This window comes from Xiphophorus couchianus, chromosome 4 (assembly GCF_001444195.1).
Source record: "Xiphophorus couchianus chromosome 4, X_couchianus-1.0, whole genome shotgun sequence".
Lineage (NCBI taxonomy): Eukaryota > Metazoa > Chordata > Actinopteri > Cyprinodontiformes > Poeciliidae > Xiphophorus > Xiphophorus couchianus.
Genome location: NC_040231.1, coordinates 35,233,808 through 35,253,883, shown reverse-complemented (window position 1 = coordinate 35,253,883; position 20,076 = coordinate 35,233,808). Strand labels below are relative to the sequence as shown.

Here is a 20,076-nt window from a genome sequence, read left to right as displayed (position 1 = left end):
TTCAAAAAGGGGGACTAGAGGGTGTGCTCAAATGACATAGGGGTCACACTCTTAAGCCTCCCTGGCAAGGTCTATTCAGGGGTCCTGGAGAGGAGGGTCCGTTGGATAGTTGAACCTCGGATTCAGGAAGAGCAGTGTGGTTTTCGTCCTGGTCGTGGAACACTGGACCAGCTCTACACCCTCAGCAGGTTGCATGGGAATTCACCCAACCAGTCTACATGTGTTTTGTGGACTTGGAGAAGGCGTTCGACCGTGTCCCTCGGGGAGCCCTGTGGTGGGTTCTCCGGGAGTATGGGGTACCGGGCCATTTGATACGGGCTGTCAGGTCCCTATGACTGGTGTCAGAGTCTGGTCCGCATTGCCGGCAGTAAGTCGGGCTCGTTTCCGGTGAGAGTTGGACTCCGCCAGGGCTGCCCTTTGTCACCAATTCTGTTCATTACTTTCATGGACAGAATTTCTAGGCTCAGTCAAGGTGTTGAGAGGATCCGTTTTGGTGACTTTAGGATCTCATCTCTCCTTTTTGCGGATGATGTGGTTCTATTGGCTTCATCAGATCGTGATCTGCAGCTCTCGCTGGAGCGGTTCGCAGCTGAATGTGAAGCGGCCGGGATGGGGATCAGTGCCTCCAAATCCGAGGCCATGGTCTTGAGTTGGAAAAGGGTAGAATGCCTTCTCCGGGTCAGGGGGGGGTCGTGCCCCAAGTGGAGGAGTTCAAGTATCTCAGGATGTTGTTCACGAATAAGGGAAGAAGGGAGCGGGAGATCGACAGGAAGATTGGAGCACCGTCTGCAGTGAAGCGGGCGCTGTACCAGACAGTCGTGGTGAAGAGAGAGCTGAGTCAAAAAGGAAAGCTCTTCACTTACCGGTCGATCTACGTTCCCACCCTCATCTATGGTCACGAGCTTTGGGTCATGACCAAAAGAATTTCTCCGTAGGGTGGATGGGCTCTCCCTTAGAGATAGCACCCTATCTCTAAAGAAGCTCAGTTATCCAGGAGGGACTCAGAGTAGAGCCGCTGCTCCTTCACATCGAGAGGAGCCAGTTGAGGTGGCTTAAGGCATCTGATCAGGATGCCTCCTGGACGCCTCCCTGCTGAGGAGTTCCGGGCACGTCCCACTGGGAGGAGGCCCCGGGGAAGACCCAGGACACACTGGAGGGACTATGTTTCTCGGCTGGCCTGGGAACGCCTTGGGATTCCCCTGTAGGACTGGGTAGAGGGAAGTCTGGGCCTCCCTTCTGAAGCTGCTACCCCTGCGACCCGACCCTGGATAAAGCAGAAGAAAATGGATGGATGGACATCCTGAAATGACAAAAACTTTTTTTTTTTTTTTACCAAAATGATTTTGGAGTCTTACACTCAAAGAAATGAATCATTGACTTATCATATTTTTTTTTATGTCAACAGGGTTAGGGTTATGTTAATTGAAAGTAAATCAGATATAGTAATATGACATTATGACTTTATGTTTAACTAAAATAAAATTAATGAATAAACCCAACTACTTCAAATCACTTCAGATTGACAAATGAGAAGTTATTTGAACTAACTTAACTTTTGTGTTAGTCTGACAAAGCAAACAGTCTTTCAGTAAACATATGTTTTCATTTCACTAAACATAAACATATTATGTTTCTCTAAGATCTAAAATGTTCTTTCCATCAACTGATTTTTACTCAATTCCCTGCAAACCTCCACATTTCTCCTAACAATCATGTGATTAAACTCTACAGCAGAGCGGGCTGCCTGCAGGTGACTGTGCCACGGGGAAGCTTCGCTCCGACTTGGGGGTGGAGGGGGCGCTCAGGCTTCCCTCGGCGCCCTGGCATTACATTTCAGTCCCAGTCAAAGCTGAGGGCAGGAGAGAGGAACCCCCGGTCCGCGCAGTTTGCCTCCACGCCTCCCACTCCACTTCCTATATTGTCACGTTCTGTTTGAGCACGAGGATCTGTTCGAAGCAGAATGACAGGAGAGCTGCGGGACGACGAAACGGAGGAGGTACAGTATGACTCCAATCCACTCACGCCTAGCGTTACCATTATTATTATTGTTATTATTATCCTCATTTGTTTGCACTTGATCTTTTCTCATTTGGATGAAGTTCATTTGCGTCTGCGAGACAAAATTCCATTTCCACTCCTCCGGTGGTTTTCCCGGGTGCCACATTCACCTGAACGCGTCTCCGCTTTCTCAGAGGGATTGTAAAAGCGCCACTGTGCCTGCGTTAGAGCTCTGACGGGAATTTCACTGCTCGTCTGACGGACCGCAGTTTTACGCAAATCCTCAAAATGGACATTTGGAGTTGAACTGCAGGAGAGGAAGCCTACAAATCTTTTTTTTTTAAAATTCCAGTTTACAAATTCTTCCACTAATCTGATTTACAGTTTTCTAAGACAAATTAAAACTATTTCACTCCTTTATTGCTGGCAAGTTTACCATCGGAAATCAAGGAGGGGTTTTACGCGCAGCTTTTGAGCAAATTAAAACGGAAACGGACCTTATGTCAAAATAATTTATATGATCAGCTGATAAGAGGAATGGATGTCAGAATATGAAACGTTGGAGAAGAAGCAGCTATTTATGCCAAAACAGTTCAAATATGCCCTTTTACGCACTTTCCGAAAAATGTTTCCATGCCGACGGTTACATCTATGGAGGGCCAAAAGTACCACCATTTAAAAGTAAATACATACACAACAAATAAGCTCATCTGCAACTAGTTAAACTGTTATTACTATAACTACTATGTCAGCTACATAATAATTAGTAATAATAATTTGTGGAAAATATTTATTCAAATTTAAGATTATTGTTAGTAAATAAAAACCACTAAATAATCATAAATAATAAATGATCCAAGAAATGTTTTTTTTTATTGTTGACAATGATTCGTATTGGAAAGTAAGCCTTGCTTAAATCATTAAGTGTATAATTACAAATGTTATTTCTAAATACTAATACTGTATATAATAATGTAATTATTACACAAATTTTTTACTGCCCCAGGTTAGACTGGCTATGACTGGCATGGTTACACGTGATTGGTTTGAATTTACTTGCAGTGCAGCTTAACCAGTCAGATGTTGTTGTCTCCTTCACAAATGTGGCACTGTAAATCTGAAAATATAAAATCCATCTATTTTTTAGTGCAGAATATCTTTGATATTCAATGAATTCAAACTTTAAAAAAACTTGTAGAACATGTTTATTTTCTGGTGGAATTGTACTATGGCAAAAAAAAAAAAAGAAAGAAAGAAAAACAGATGATTTCACGGCACTGTGGGCTTCCATACAGGTCAGGATATTGTGTTATTGCTATCTGGGTGGTGAGGACCCCTTGCGGCTGAACGAAGGGTGTGGTGCCTGACTGTGTGCTCATTCTAAACCCATCCCTGTTTGCAGGGCAGGCTGGTAACTCAGCTCCAGTTCCTCTGCCTTCACAGTGCGCTGCGCGCCTTTCCCGCACCTCACAGACGCTCCTCTCCTCTCCTCTATTCTAATTCTTCTTTTTCTTTTTTCCCTCCCCGTCCTCCTCTCCTACACCTCTACCGTGATCCTCACAGGAGTATCTGCATTCGTTCATCCGGAAACAAGGGAACATTTACAAACCGAACAACAAAGACATGGAAAACGAGAGTCTGAACGAGAAGGCGATGGAGGACGTCCACACCAAGGAGATCGACCTGGTCAACAGGGATCCGAAGCGCATCAACGACGACGTGGTCAAGGTGAGTGAGAGCTGGGTGGTGGCCGCTCGGCTTTTTTTTTTTTTTTTGCAACTTTTCTACGTGACGTCGCTGCAGATCAGCTCTGGCATGCAGAGACTCTCCAGGTGTCAGCTGGAGCAGATACCTGTCATGTTTTAGTGAATCCACAGAAACTGTGTGCCGCGCGCCCCAGAGGCGGCGCGCTGGCCGCTCCAGCGGGCTTGCCCCTATTAGGAAGCAGCGCTGGGGTCGTAGTTAAAAACTCATTAAGGTGATCCGATGCTCGCTTCCAGAGCCGGACAGTCCAGACTCCTGCATGCGCTCCACCAGGAGAGGAAACATTACGGATTTCCTGTTGTTGGAACATACCTTTCCCACAGTTTGCTGCTGCTGCGCCTTTACGCCTTTTCTGTTTGGAGAGGCGGGTGGAGGGGTGTGGGGAGGATTACGGAATTCTTTCCATAAGAGGAGCAGCCTGGAAGCAGCCGCACAAACACCGGGAGTTTATTTGGTCTAAAGAGGAGCGGCGCGCTGGGAGCCACCTGACGCGCATGTGAGTGCGCCCCCTTCCCCCTCCCTCTCCTCCTCCCCGCCCGTCACCCCGACGCTGAGTGCAGCGTTTTACATCACAGTGGGGTCAGGGAGCTCTCCACGTGGAGCAGGTCTTTGAAATGCTTGAACTGCACCTTGATAAAATAAGGAAACACCCAAATAGCTGGTTGGTGCGTGTTGGTGTGAGTGTGTGTGGATGCGTATGTGGGTGTGTGTGCTGGGGAGGAATCCCTCACCACTCCCACACAGGGACAAAGTTTCTGGAAGTGCTGTCCAGTGATGAGGTGGCACACAATTTATTGAGGTTTTTTTAGTTGCTATGACGAAGCTGTGTGCTTTGTCATAGCCCAGTCCGATATGAACTAAGAATTTTGTCGCGATATTTTGTGGTAATATAGTGATAGTGATAAAGATCAAGGTTGAAAAAAAACCCTATTTTACAGTGACTGCATGGCAGCGTTCATAGTCACAAACACAAATAGTGTTGTTGAAAAGAACATTTGAAATAGGCTCCTTCAAGACGTCATTTACTTAAGAAGTGAAATTTGTTTCACTGAACTGCACACACTAACTGGATTTCACCATATTTTCAAATGAACTGATTTTTAAAGATGCTCTTCTGAGGCAAACAGCAGAGAAAGTAGCAAAAATGTTATTTCTGATCATACTGTCAGTTTTGTTTTTTATTTGTCATTAATAACTGACAGTTACCATGACAACGATAAATCAAAATTCTTATCACAATAAGAAAGTTTTCACGATAAACGATAAATGCCCACCTGTAGGCAACGCCTAAAACGTAGGTTTTAAAAAAAATTAAATCTAAATGTGCTGTTTTTAATATCTCAGCATACCTTAATTGTGATTAATACCTGCATTCTATCAAAGTTTATATGATGAGATTTATGATTTTTTTCATGTATATGCAAGTCACCATCAGAAATGGCATAAAATATCTTTAAAAGGAAGTTAAATCCCCAACCTGCTCCTGTGCACTACTGGTCAACTGGCTTAAAGCAGGCGTCAGGTTCCCCTGCTTAATTCTAGATATGTTAGTTCAGTTGGAAATATTTACACTGCAAAAACACCAAACCTTACCAAGTGTCTCTAGTTTCTAGTGCAAACATGTTAATATACTTGGAATAAGACAAAACTAACTTTTCAGCAAGATATAGGAGCTTGTTATAAGTTAATGATTGTTTAATATTGATGAAAGGTTTCACTGGCAGATTATTACATGCATAACAAGACATTTTCCCCATAAGTGAAATAATTTGCCAGTGGAATTAGTAATTTTTAAAATAAATATTAATTAAAGAATTATTAACTTCAAATAAGTTCTTATATCTTGATGAAAAGTTACTTGTAAGTTATTTTTGTCTTATTTCAACCATAACGACACATTTTCACTGAAAACAAGATAAAAATACTTGGTAAGATTTGGTGTTCAACTTGGAAAACACATGAACTGTCAAACAAATATGTTGTAAATACCATTATTATCAATATTATAATAGTTATGTGGTCATGTATAGAATAAGTAGGTCAGTAGGTCTATATACTTGTTATAATTGTTGTCTTTTTTTTGTAAAAGCAACATCTTAACATTTAAACATGTTTAAATTAAGGTTTTTTATGAAAAAGTGAAATTGTGCTATCTTTTATCAAAGTTGTTATGTAAAGAGACTCTCATTTTAACAGACATAAATAAATATGAAACAGTTTCTGGATCAGCTCCATCTGCATGCCAGCACCTGAGTCACACCAGCTCATGTCTGCTGGCTTTTTCTTTTCTTTTTTTTTGGCAGGGTTCTATCATCTTTTACATAATCGCTCCTGGCTGGTAACAGCTTTATGAGATTCTCTTCTCTTGTCAAAACCGTACAGAAAAAAAACAAACATCTTGACAGAGAAGCTCTTATTAAACTGATCAGCTGTAAGAAAACGTTTCCAATCGATCAGAATTCGGATTTCATGTTCAAAGGTTTCCATTGTGTGGCCTCATCACATGTCAAATGGTGTTTTTTATTATTTTTTTATACAAGATGTCGTAAATTTCAGTTTGCTGGCGACATTTCTCCCATGTGACTCACAGACATGAAATGTGCTTTTTTTGAAAAAGTCCCGTTTGGCCTTTATGAGAACGGAAACAGTAGCTTTCTGTACGGCGCTGCTTATAAAACCAAAAAAAAAAAGAAAGAAAGAAAAATTGCCGTTCTTTTCCTCCTTCTCTCCTCTCCTTTCTTCACTTCTTCCAGCGCTCTATTCTTCCCTCTTCACCCTTCCTCCTCTCTCTCAGCTCCCCTCCATTGTGACAGTGAGTCAGACTCTCCCTCCAGTCTGGAAATAGAAAGCAGCTTTATGATTGCACACACACACACACACACTCCCCCATTCATTTCAGCAAGTTAGCTTGTGATTTGAATGCATCTGCTGTAAAAAAAAAAAAGAAGAAAAAAAAGACAAAATCCAAGTCATAGCTACAGAAATTGTTGGAAGAGAAGTTGAGTCATTCCTGGGTTTTAAATGCCAGCATCTGAGGTCATGAAGCGGCATAAGGATACGTTTGGAGCGCTGCAGGAAAACACAGAATCAGGGAATCCCTTCCATTATACCACACACACAAACACACACAGAGAGAGATGATGATCTGAGCAGCACAGATAGCATTCTGGTTTCTGAAAATCACACATTGTTCTCTGGCGGGAACAGCAGCAGCTTGCCTCAATCACCTGGCCACATCAAACAGCTTAGCCTCATATGCACTTTAAGACTGAGACCCCCTCCGTCCCCCCGGCCCACTCCTCTTCTCTTTCTTTTCCTCTAGAGAAGCTGTGGGTCTTTTTATAGCAAGCAGGAGGGGCTTAGGATCTGTGGAGTGGAGTGCGTCCACTGGAGAAAACTTTTTAAGAGGGAGCTGTGAGAAGCTGGAGCTTCAGCAGACTTCAGAGACTCAGAGGCCACAAGGTCAACCTGAAATGAGTCAGAAGGTTTTTTACGCTGCTCTGTTAAACTTCTCTGTTCGCTGCTTTCGAAGGCACCTGGGTGTTTAGTCAGGACAAAAAGGTGACAGTTTAAAAAAGTTTTATGGATCTCTTTCCGGCTCACGATGCATTGTGACTGCAGCCAGTTTGGAAAACTGCGCATCCAATTTACAGTCGAGCGGAACAGGAACTTGACTCTTTCAAATCCAACATGGCTGCCGTCTTCTAAAGCGGTGATGGAGGTTGAGACGTGGTTTTCAGTTAGATTGTTAGAAGTAATACAGACATTATCTGTATTTTGGATCAATCTGCCCACCATAGTGGATGCACATTGACACCAGACCAGGTTCTGGCAGCATTATGCTGTGGAGATCTAATTACACAACACCTAAGAAAACTTTGTTCAAAATTTTATTTATGGGTATCACAGTAAAAAGGCCAGAATGCAAATGCAAACCACACTTCTTTTAAGTTAAATTAAATTACATTAAAACCAGAAATCGTTTTCCTTTCATTCCGCGGTGCTATGTGCTGTCTGTTGGATTATCACATAAAATCTGAATAAAATGAACTGAAGAAACATGAGAAAATGTGTAAAATGTCTGGATGTATGAATATGTTTGCAAGGCATGTCTGATTCTACATGCACATCTCAAGAAACCCTGAGATTATGTTTCAAAAATATAAAAGCGTGGATGCATTAATTCTAATCCAGCTAAGTTTGCAAAATGATGTAAAAAAATCAGCCAAAATAGTTCATCTCCACAGGCGGTGGTTCTAATCGGTGCCTCCAGTCAAACAAATATTTATTTCTCCCTGATGACTGAGGCCAGGTCAGTGCAGCACCGTGTGACCATCACTTTGTCCACTCAAGCATGGCCTGCTGCCTCTACATAGAGCTCTGCCAAGAACTTGGCTCTATTTACTCAATAATACAGTTACTCTGCCAACAGGTCACATGCTGACCATCAGACTCTGTTGTTTCATATCAAACCTCCCACTGCACCGCGGAGCTTCCACACCCACCAGCTCCTAATTAAGAATCTCTTTAATCCGTTGTCTGAAAGTTTCCCCAAGTCTGGAACAAACTCTCTGAAGAGGTCACGCTGCTGTAAGCTGGAGGTGAAACGTGTTTCCTCTCCACATTTCACTAAACAATAAATACTCTAGTAACGGCTGCTAATGATTACTTTAGTAATCGATTATTCTATCAATTAGTTGACTAATCGGTGGAAAATTGCACATTTTGCAGATTTTTCATTTAACCACTTAGACTTTTTTTAACATCAGCATGTGAAAAGCTCAGGCCTTTCTGCATCAATAATCAATACAGAGAAGGGCTGATCTGCTGATTATTGTTTTTATTAATAATTAGATAGCAAAAGGTGCTTGATGAGTTTTATTACAGATTTGGAACCAGGTGAAGATAAAACATTTTTACAGATAAAGAAGGTTTTCCATCTTAAATGCATGATGAGTATAAGTTTTGGACAGTTTTGTCCTAATTGCTGTTGTTCTCCTGTTAACGATTAATCGATCACTAAATTAGTTGAAGATTATTTCACTAACCAATTCATCCTGATTAATCAGTTAATCGTTTCAGTATATAATCTACTATAGTATATAATCTTTGTCAGCTTGTAAAGACACAAATTTAACTATTGTGCAACTGACAGACTGACTGACTACCAGACTGACTGACTGACTGACTGACTACCTGGCTGACTGACTGACTGACTGACTACCTGGCTGACTGACTGACTGACTGACTACCAGACTGACTGACTGACTGACTACCTGGCTGACTGACTGACTGACTACCTGACTGACTGACTACCAGACTGACTGACAGACTGACAGACTACCAGACTGACAGACAGACTGACTGACTGACTGACTACCTGACTGACTGACTACCAGACTGACTGACAGACTGACAGACTACCAGACTGACAGACAGACTGACTGACTGACTACCTGACTGACTGACTACCTGACTGACAGACAGACTGACTGACTACCTGACTGACAGACAGACTGACTGACTACCTGACTGACCGACTGACTACCAGACTGACTGACTACCTGACTGACAGACAGACTGACTGACTACCTGACTGACTGACTACCAGACTGACTGACTACCTGACTGACAGACTGACTACCAGACTGACTGACTACCTGACTGACAGACTGACTGACTGACTACCTGACTGACTGACTACCAGACTGACTACCTGACAGACTGACTGACTACCTGACTGACTGACTACCAGACTGACTGACAGACTGACAGACTACCAGACTGACAGACAGACTGACTGACTGACTACCTGACTGACTGACTACCTGACAGACAGACTGACTGACTACCTGACTGACCGACTGACTACCAGACTGACTACCTGACTGACTGACTGACTACCTGACTGACTGACTACCTGACTGACTACCAGACTGACTGACTACCTGACTGACAGACTACCTGACTGACTGACTACCTGACTGACTGACTACCTGACTGACTGACTGACAGACTGACTACCAGACTGACTGACTACCTGACTGACAGACTGACTGACTGACTACCTGACTGACTGACTACCAGACTGACTGACTACCTGACTGACTACCTGACTGACTGACTACCTGACTGACAGACTGACTACCTGACTGACTACCTGACTGACAGACTGACTACCTGACTGACTACCTGACGGACTGACTATCTTACTGACTGACTACCTGACTGACTACCTGACTGACTGACTACCTGACTGACAGACTGACTACCTGCCTGACTACCTGACGGACTGACTACCTGACTGACAGACTGACTACCTGCCTGACTACCTGACGGACTGACTATCTTACTGACTGACTGACTATCTGGCTGACTGACTGACAGACTGTGTATGTGCCATTTTCTCCATGACTCTCTGTAAACAGCAACAGCTGATGAAGCTCCTCCACTTATCAGTCGTGTTTGTGTCTCTCTGCAGAAAGCCTCTCATTTAGTCTCTAACACAGTTGTGGAAACTGGCGTGGAGTCGCTCCACAGTGGAAAAATGAAATGGTGGACTGGCTGGTTTTGTGGCCAGTTCCATGTTGCTGCAGCTGAAGCAGACGTCTTTCTGAGACACTGAAACAAATGTTCATGGAAAACCTGCATATTTTTTTATTTCACAGTGTGTGGTTGAAAAGAGGCTGCACACATTCTGGAAGTGTTACCAGTCCACTGTAGGGTCAAAAAGTGACAAAATACTCACAAAAGGACATTTAGAATCGCCGGTTGATCTAACAGGTGTGTTTAGAAGCAGGAGTGATGGCGGAAAAGTCTGGCATGTTCATGAAAACCTGCAAACTCCACATAGAAATCAGTTAGGATTATAAAAAATGATTTACATTGGATAAATCCCAGAATAATGTTTCCATCCTGGATTATGCCGCAGATGGCAGAATCACCTTCAAAGGTTTAGTTGGCTTTACTTTATCACACAGATAAAATAAAGTCAGGTTTATCAGTTTGGTTTGGATAGATTTCTGTATTTGCTCAGGTTATCCTTGATTTTTTAAAACTATTACAATGATTATAAAGTGTGCTAAACAAAAACCAAACACAGGAAATCTGTTAACTTTTTTAACAGCACTGTATGTATTTAAAACCAGAGCTGCTTCCGTGTTCAGCCACTCACTCTCAGCACAGCAGTCACCCGGCGCTCACCTTTTAGGGAAAATTTACATGTTTCTGGATAATGCAGCTAAAGCATGTCCTAAAAGGGTTTTTTTAGTTTCCAGGGTGATCAATTCCAAAATTAGGGCAATTTAATGACGACAAGTAGACATTTGTTTGGTTGAAATTTTGAAAAAAAGAAGAAAAAAAACAGCATTATTGAGTTTAAAATTCTCTTAAACAGTTGGTACCGTTCCTAAAGGAGTTTGCATTCTTTGGTTATAAACAGTTTATTTTTACATGAACATGGCTGATCATTTTGTGCAAAGGTTAAAATAAAATTAAAAAATTTGCAGTAAACTATAGTTTCATCAATGTCATCAACGTTCACAAACATCTAAAAGCCGTCAGAAGACTCATCAAAACTACTGCTAAGTTTCCGCCACAACATTTTGTCAGGTACTGTAGGTATTTACAGAATATTGTGTACATACAGATTCAAGGCTAAATATAAGTTCATGTTCCATAGAGCTGTAACATTAACTCAGTCATCTGCTCCCAAACTCCTAAAATATCTTCCAATACTAGCAAGCATGGAAGATTTAGCATTGTCTAAATCATTTTTACTTTTATGATTCCAGCTGAAGGCTAGCTGGCCACTTTTGTTCTTATCCAATGATTTAAAATCATCTGTCTGTACCAGGACATGCCTTTTCTTAACCTCTACAGTCAGGTTGTATAAGCAGGCATCCCAACTTTAAACATTTGGATCGATTAGAAAAATAAAACACTTCATTTTTCCGTTTTACTGCCAACATGACACTGGGGGATTATCCTGCTGACTTATTGATATTACACCCATTAGCCCTCAGCGTGTCGCTCTGTTTGACAAAACCCAGTCTCCATGGAGCTGGAAAATAAACATGGAGTCAGAAGCCAGTGAGGAGGAAGAGAGGCAGAGAAGGAGGGGGAACAACCAGTGTCTTTTTCTTTTTTTTTTTTGTTCTCCTTAACAGCTCAGGTCAGGTGTGGAGCTCCAGCAGGGAGCTTTAAGCAGAAAGCCGTTCCTCTGCTTCTCATTCATGGCAGGTGATAAAAGGATCTGTGTCACTCAGACACAGCTGGAATGTCTCCTCTCTGCTGCTTGTCCAATCAATTACTGCTCAGGAGTCTCTGGAGGCATAACCTGAAGCTGATCTGGAGACAACAGAGCAGATGCCAGAGACTGTCAGTTGTTTTCATGAGTGTGTGTGGGCGTGGGGCGTGGGGGGGGGGTGCGTGTGTGTGTGTGCAGAAATGAGTATTTTGGGTTGGGCAGATGTTGGACTGTGTACCAGCCACAGCACAGAGAGATATAAATCTAATCAGGAATCCCACCCTGCAATTCAGCAGAACTGGCACTTTCACAAGAACTGAGGCACCTGATTTATGGTAGAATAATGAGTTCAGGCTATCAAGCCTGTCTGGTGGTTTTATTTGCTCCATATCAGTGCTCTTGTGAAACCTATTACTCAATAGCAGAAGACAATTGACGAGTGATAATGATTACAGCTGCTCGCTGTGCTGCTTCTTAAGGTTTGGAGATCAGTTTCCATACACAAATGTATGGAAAGGGCTTGGATTTAAAACCAACATATATTCCTGGTAATTCTTTTTTTCTATTTTTTTTTTTTTTACAGTGCTTATGTTAAAATATTTTGAGGATATCTGTATAAAAAAGATTCAAATTAAAATCATTCTAACCTGACAAATGTGGTCAGTCTGCTTTTGGATTTCATTTTAAAGTTTTCACTTTATATGGCCATATATTGTTACTCCAGAAGTAGCAAATATTTACATAAATTCTTCTCACAACCTGGATATCTCGGTTAGATTAATTTCTGTTTCTAAATATTATGAATTTAAGGGAAAAAACCTCAACTTCTCATTCCTGTTGTTTGTATGTCGTCCCTTTGCAAAAATCTAATTGGAACTTCAATGAAATGTGTAATGAGCCAAGTTACAAAAAGTCAAAACATTTACTGTAACTTTAATGTGGCATAACAGAGGGACTCTTATCAGCAGATGCTCAGTCTTGAATGACTTGGATCCATTTGGGGACAGATTTTGATAGTGACATCCTTGGCTAAAGCTCATTTTAACCCACGGAAATTTTCAGTGTCCTTCACTGATGTCTTGGTAAATTTATAACTGCAGTAGATTAGCAAAACAACATATTTCTACCATTTAAACCTTTCCACATATCTGTAAATATGTGTAATTATTTTTGCTTCAACCGGAGTAAGATGATGAGGAACAGAAGCATAAATTCTTTGACAAACTAGTCCTTAAGATAAGAATGAGTCAATCTGGCCACCAGGCTAACTGTTTCTGTCATAGAGTGTTAGCTAGCAGGCTGCTACCAGATATCATCCTTTTCTTCTTCTCAGGCTGTAGCAAGACATGGGGTTGTCTCTCACATGGAGTTATTTCTGTTTCAAGATGGAGGAACTTAGACAAACCAGCTCAATATGTGGGAATTAGGACGAGTGTTAGCACTGCAGTACACCCTAATTGAATCAGTTTCACCTTCTCTGAACCAACTGCAGTACAAACTAACTGCAGTGTAACTTTTACAGACATCCTACTTTTTGGACAAGCAGTTTAGATTATTAAATAAAGAGTAATTAAGACACTGTTATGACGGCCGCATCAATAAGGTGGCATGGTTTCCATGGAAACCGTCCATCCAGATTACTATTATTATTACTGTTGTTAACAGTAAGATTTTGTCTGCCGTTTGTACTCCGTGTCTTGATATGTGATTATTCTACTGGGTACAATCTCCCCTCAAAAACAGCTTTTTATTTTTTGTTTCTGTTTGTAGCTTCTGGAATTAGCCTCTCAGAATCTAAACATTCCCACGATGTCATTCATTCCCCTTTCTTTCTCATTCCTGCCAGCACAATAACTTATAGCTCTAATTCTTTTAATGTCTGGTTTGAATGGGTAAAACTATATAATTTTCTACAAGAACGAATGTAACTTTGTGACTAAAACCACGGTACTTCTTTAACATTTATTCTAACTACTGAAAATTGTGCACCAAGTCAGCTTTTTTCTGTGATTTCACAACAAAACTAGGTCAAATGACAAAATATTGTGATGAAGCTTCTTTTTTTTTAATCACCCTTACCTTCACTACCTTCATTTTGACCTGTCATGCCTTGCTAAATTGAACTAAATGCAGTTTGGCTAAATGGTAATTGCAGTTTTGCTAGTGTCTGGTAAACATTCTAATGTCAAGCATATTTGTATAGTTTGTTCTGACCAGCAAAAAGACCTCACGCAGATTCTAGCTTCAGTAAATGGAACTGAGTACCTTTCAGAACCTTTGATAGATCAATCCAGTGTTTGCCAACGTCTTTCTGCTCTCCTTGTCTTCAGGTGGACTTCGAGGACATCATCGCAGAGCCTGCGGGAACATACAGCTTTGACGGCGTGTGGAAAGCTAGCTTCACCACCTTCACCGTCACCAAGTACTGGTGCTACCGGCTGCTGACGGCGCTGGTCGGCATTCCCCTGGCACTGATCTGGGGAATCTTCTTCGCCATCCTTTCCTTTGTCCACATCTGGGCCGTGGTGCCGTGCGTGAAGAGTTACCTTATCGAGACCCACTGCATCAGCCGCGTCTATTCCATCTTCGTCCACACCTTCTGCGACCCGCTGTTCGAGGCCATGGGCAAGTGCTTCAGCAACATCCGGCTCCGCACGACAAAGGAGGTGTAAATGCACGAGAAACACGAGGAAAGAGGATGATTCATTGCAAATCACAGGAGGGAGGAAAAAGTGAGATGGAGAGAAAAGTTAGGGAATGGGAAAAAAAGTAGACCTCTGAAAAATAAGAGGTTGAGGAATGTTTGGAGGGGAAGAGGTGAGGTCACCCGTCACCTAGCCCAGCCTCTCTGTCTTCTCTGTTTTTTCTCTCCAAGGCGGCTTAGCCAACCAGGTGGGCACTCAAAAAATTCAAAGGGTTATTCTTCTGGGTTTTTCTCGAGGTTTTGGCTTTGTGTATGGTGTGTGTGTGTTTATTTTTTAGTGCTGTTTCTTTTATCAAGCAAACAGTCGACAAAGCATCGTATCCTCTCATTAGACTCGTTCCGTGTGTAATCCATGTTTAAGATGAGGAGGTCAGGGTCTGCTGCTGTTGTTCATGTTTGCTGTTTTTGGGGCCGGTAGTCCGGGGCGGGATGGTTAGGCGCAAAGCGAGGGCTGAGGGGAGGTCGCTGGGGTCAAACCGGAGACAAAGGGCAAGCACTGCTGGATTTTGTCTGACTCAGCAACCGCTCGCTCGCTCAGAGCAGCACAACAACAACCTGCTGCCTTTCCATAGCCTCCCAGCCCCCCAAAAAACATCCTCATTCACCAACCATTCCTCCTTAGCCCCGCCTCCTTTTCTCCAGCAGTCTGACACACTGAACCCACCCATCTTGCTTGCACTCACCTGTGTTTCCTCGCCGTCCGCCACGCCCACCATGCTGCCTCGACTTGCAGAAAGCCGTTTCCTGTAAGCACCTCCCTCCCGCCCCGACCACCACCAAACCACCCCCTTGTTCCAACACCACATCCCCTCTCTGCACCACAGATTTCACCACCAGTGCCTTCATAGCCACAGATATGTGTGTGTGACAGGATATTCTGCTTATGTGCCTTCAGGTTTTTTTTCCCACATGTTTTTAGGGAAATTTCTACCTTTTATTGTTCACACTATTTACAATCCCAGAGTGTTTTTGAACATGAAGAGCTTTGAGGGTTTTTTAAGTGTTATGTTAAATTGTTTTAATATGCTACATGTGCCATATATGTGGTTATGTAAAAAAAAAAAAAAAAAAGAATAGCCTTGTATTCCAGTGCACTAATCTCTGGGAAAGTATTAACTAGTATCTCCTTCACTGTAAAAACACAAAAAACCTTATTAAATGTTTTTGGTCTAGTTTCTAGATTAAATATCTTAGTACTCTTGAAATATACAATGGCATATTAGGGCCATTGTACCAAAGAGAAAAGAAGTCAATTTTCACCAGAACATCAATTTGTGTCTAAAATTTTTTTTGAAATTTTGAGACTAATCTCAGAAGCTTTCTGGGAAAAAAAATGAGTTTGAAAAGTCAAACATTTCCAACTTTTCAATTTCCAAAAGTCTGTTTTTTCTTTTGAGGAAATTGACTCTTACTTTTTTCTCTTCTATCAAGAGTGGCCCTAGAGCAAAAAAAAAAAAAGACAAACTTTACAAGTAACTTTTCAGCAATATATAATAATTCCTTAATATTGATGAAAAAGTACTTGATTCACTGGCATGAGAAAAATATCTTGTTATAAGTGAAATAATCTGCCAATTTTCATCAACATTACAGAGAGATTTACTTTAAACCAGCTCTGATATCTTGCTGAAAAGTTGCTTGTAAGTTAGTTTTGTCTTTTTTCCAGTGTACCAAGACAATTGCAGTGGAAACTAGACCAAAAAGACTTGTTAATATTTTGTGTTTTTGCCTTTTCTTTCTTTTTTCAGCACTGGAATTTGACCTTAGAATGTGCTGTATTGAGCTGGTGTGAAACTCTGCGCTGCTTCCACAGGTTAATGCATTGGAATTAAGACAATGTGAGGCAGAAAATGTGCTCGTCTGGATGCTTTTGGATGCATCACATGGACTCCTTGGTGTGACCTTGGCTCTGTTTTCACCCTCTGCTCTGGGTGGACCGGACAGGGTAAAACTGGGCTGGTATCGGGGTTGGAGTTCTGTCTCATCAAGACACAAAAAGCTTGCTTTAAACATCTGCCACCTTTAGCTCACCTGCTGTCTTTTCACAGGATTTGATAATATCTCTGCACCCGCTTGTTTCTTAAAAGAGATCTTTTAACTTCTGAAGGTGACATGTTGTTGTTGTTTTTCTTTGTAAGAAATAGTTTTCCTTTCTTTACATTATCACGCTGTGCACAAATAAAATTTAATATAATCCATTGTTGTCGTTATTTGCTCTTTCATCACGCAGATGGCTGGAGCAAACGCCTGCCCCTTTAAGAAAGCGAGGACGTAACAGTGGCGTTTTTGTTCTCTTTTACTTGTGATATTGAGTCATAGCAAATCTAATTGTATAATGATTCATGCAGGAAAGTTGATAACTGTTTTTCTTTTTTCTTTTCCTTCTGGTGGGCAGCACACAGACACATGAAGCTGCTTCGAACAAATCTGGAGTCGCTGAAAAATGATTTCCAGCTGCAGTGCAACTCCATGCTGCAGGGTCTGGCTCTGAGGTCAAAATCCTCAGACAGGTTTCAGGATGCAATACAAAAGCTTTTGTTTTGTTTGTTTATTTTTTTCCCCAACCTTGGTATTATGTCTCCATGGATACAAAAGAAACATATAAATGTGTTGAGCAATGCCCATGAGACCTGAAGACAGCTAACTGTACTCAGGTTGATTTACACTAAAGCTAAGTGCATGATTATTCAGCCTGAGGGAAAAGAAGCAGATGATCCACTTCCTGACACGAACATGTCAGGAATGAAATGAAGTCACCTCAAAAGGTCGTTCATCATTTTCAAAGTTTTTTTTTTCTCCCTTTGATATTCCAGGTTCCTCACATGCTTTTCAGTGACGACGGTATTAATTAAGTTAAGAAGAATCGCATTCCAGCTTTTATCCCAAAACACATTACACTGTGTGTACTTGGAAAAAGTCTGGGCAGGCAGTTTCTAAGTGTCTGTAATTACGGAGAAACACGTCCAAACATAAGCATTGAAAGTAACCCAAGAACTCAAAAGTCCAGAGAGATCTGGCGAAGAAAAGCACCAAATTCCATCAGGGAACCAGAAATGGGTCTGAGCAAAGACCAGACAGGATGGCAAGTGAGCAGTGAGTGAAAAAAGGAATCCACAAATTCTCATTCATTTAGTCAATCAACTTTATGAGCTTTACAAACAGAAAGCCGTTAATACTACTACTACTACTAATAATAATAATAATAATAAAGAAACCCGTTAGAAATAAAGTCAAGTATAAAAACAACTCCCTGAATAAGTCAGACATTTCTAGAAAATGAGGAACTGGAAAAACACAATCCTGTCATTAGGAAATCACTAGAAAAGGATTGAAACATTCTCCACAGAGTTGGAAAGTTTTGCCTTGGTTCAAGTTAAAGTTCTCCTTCCTGACGCAGGCAAAGGAGTTTGTTTGAATGGATGAGTAAAAAAAAATTCTAAATAATAAACCATAAACACTAAACAGACAAGAATAAAAACTTTGTTAAATATAATCATATCTACATAATATTTAATTTACTGTAGCTTATTTCCCTTTGGAATTACTAATGTAATTCTGAATTTTAATGAAATAAATGCATCACCTAACAAACTCTTAACTCTTGTGTCCCCAATGTCCCTGGATGCCACTGGGATAAAGGAAGTGTATCTAGTTTGATCAAAAGGTGTGGAAAAATGTGTATTATTTTTGGTTTAATGAGCTCTAGTGACTTCAGTATTGGGCAGAGAGACTAAAAACCCAGTTTAAATGAAAGCCAAGAGTGTCCCCTTTAAGATGATACCAAACACTATATAACAGACCTTTGACAAATGCCCATACCATGAGTCTAACCACACATACACCAGTCTCAAAAAACAGAATTTGTCCAAAGGGGTCGTTAACTTCATGAGCTGATAAATATGACCCAGCTACCATTTTGGAAGGGCTATCATGCCAAAAATATTAACTAGAGATACAGTATGTATCTTTTCAAAAACTAAATATACAGTAAATATCTAAAAGACAAAAAAACAGTAGAATAGCAGTTGCTGCTGTCTATCATACATGAAAAGACACAAGGAGCACTTCAACAACTTAAAGAGGTCACTAAAGATTTAATGAATGAAATAAGGTCCATGTTCAAGATTTAAAGGGGAATTATTATGTAAAATACATTTTTTGAGCTTTTTGTCATTTCATAATTTTACTCCCTCTTCAGAAACACACCTGGAATGCTTCCTTAATTCTTTCATGCATGTTTGAGGAATCCTATAATCTCCCATGGCAACCATTCAGCTGTGCAAAACGCCTGGCCTAGCCCCGCCTTCGAGGATGAATCTTCCTCTGAGCTGCAGTTTCCAAGCTCCCACCTCACAGAGCAGCCCTCACCTGTGACGCCCCCACTCAGCTCCTTCAGACTAGCCAGCAGCAATTAGCAAACACCTGGTGGAACTCTTCATCCACTGACCTCATTAGAAGCTATACTTTTCAGTGAAACGTTGTAAACCCTTTAAAAACGTTTTAACCAGCGTTTGGTGTGATTACCAACCGCTGGTAAAAACCAGCCTTTTTACCACTGTTTGGTAAAAACGTTCGCAATTACTTCCTGAAGGCAGAGTTTCTGAAGAGACAGAGGCCCAATTTCAAGTAGTTAAATTATGAAGTCAAATTTAATTTAAGTCATATTTTATATATATATATATATATATATATATATATATATATATATATATATATATATATATATATATATATATATAGCATTTTGATAACAGTTGAAGGTTACATGATTGTGCTATAAAATGGCGATACATGCCTGGAAAACACACATTACAGCAGTTCCAATTCCAAAACCATTGCTGATCGAAAAGAAACATGAAGGTCCGTCTCACACTTGTCAAAAATTGACTTGATGATCCTCACGACCTTTGGAATGTGTTTGACTGTCACATCTGACCTAAAGCTAACACAGCATTTCAGAAGCAGAGCATCATGCTGACAGCTTAACATGGTGGTAGTGTGAGGCGACTTGGACAACTTACCATAATTGATGAAATCATGTGAATCATGTCCTGCCATCATGACCCTAAAGCTAAAAACTAATCCACAGTGATGCTTTAAACTGGCTTCACAATTTAGATTCAGTCTGTGGAAGTGTAATTTCTGCTCTTACAGCGCAGCACCACCCTCTAGTGGCATTATGTGAGAAGCACGTCTTGAACGAACAAACGACCACGTGTGAACAAATACTCTAGTCTCATTTTAACAAAGTTTTCAAAAGACCTATAAAGTTCAAAAGTTGTAAATGTTCTATGTTGCAGCTTGAGAGTGAATGTCTTTTTTATATATGCAAGCCCATAAAATATTAATTTAAATTTAGAAA

The 20,076-nt window shown here is 41.0% G+C and overlaps 1 protein-coding gene and 1 long non-coding RNA gene across 2 annotated transcripts; one reads left to right on the top strand and one right to left on the bottom strand.

Moving 5' to 3' along the window:
- The first annotated feature begins 1,843 nt into the window (after nt 1–1,843).
- Nucleotides 1,844–16,039, top strand: cav1 (caveolin 1). Its single transcript, XM_028014352.1, has 3 exons — nt 1,844–1,996; nt 3,562–3,726; nt 14,341–16,039. The coding sequence occupies exons 1-3, from the start codon at nt 1,961–1,963 to the stop codon at nt 14,680–14,682; spliced, it is 543 nt and encodes a 180-aa protein (XP_027870153.1). The 5' UTR covers nt 1,844–1,960; the 3' UTR covers nt 14,683–16,039.
- On the bottom strand, nt 6,042–7,494 carry LOC114142845 (uncharacterized). The gene is made up of 2 exons (XR_003595119.1): nt 6,873–7,494; nt 6,042–6,643 (listed from the first exon to the last, which is right to left on the bottom strand). It is a non-coding gene; the product is annotated as an uncharacterized LOC114142845 (long non-coding RNA).
- Nucleotides 16,040–20,076: the final 4,037 nt, after the last annotated feature.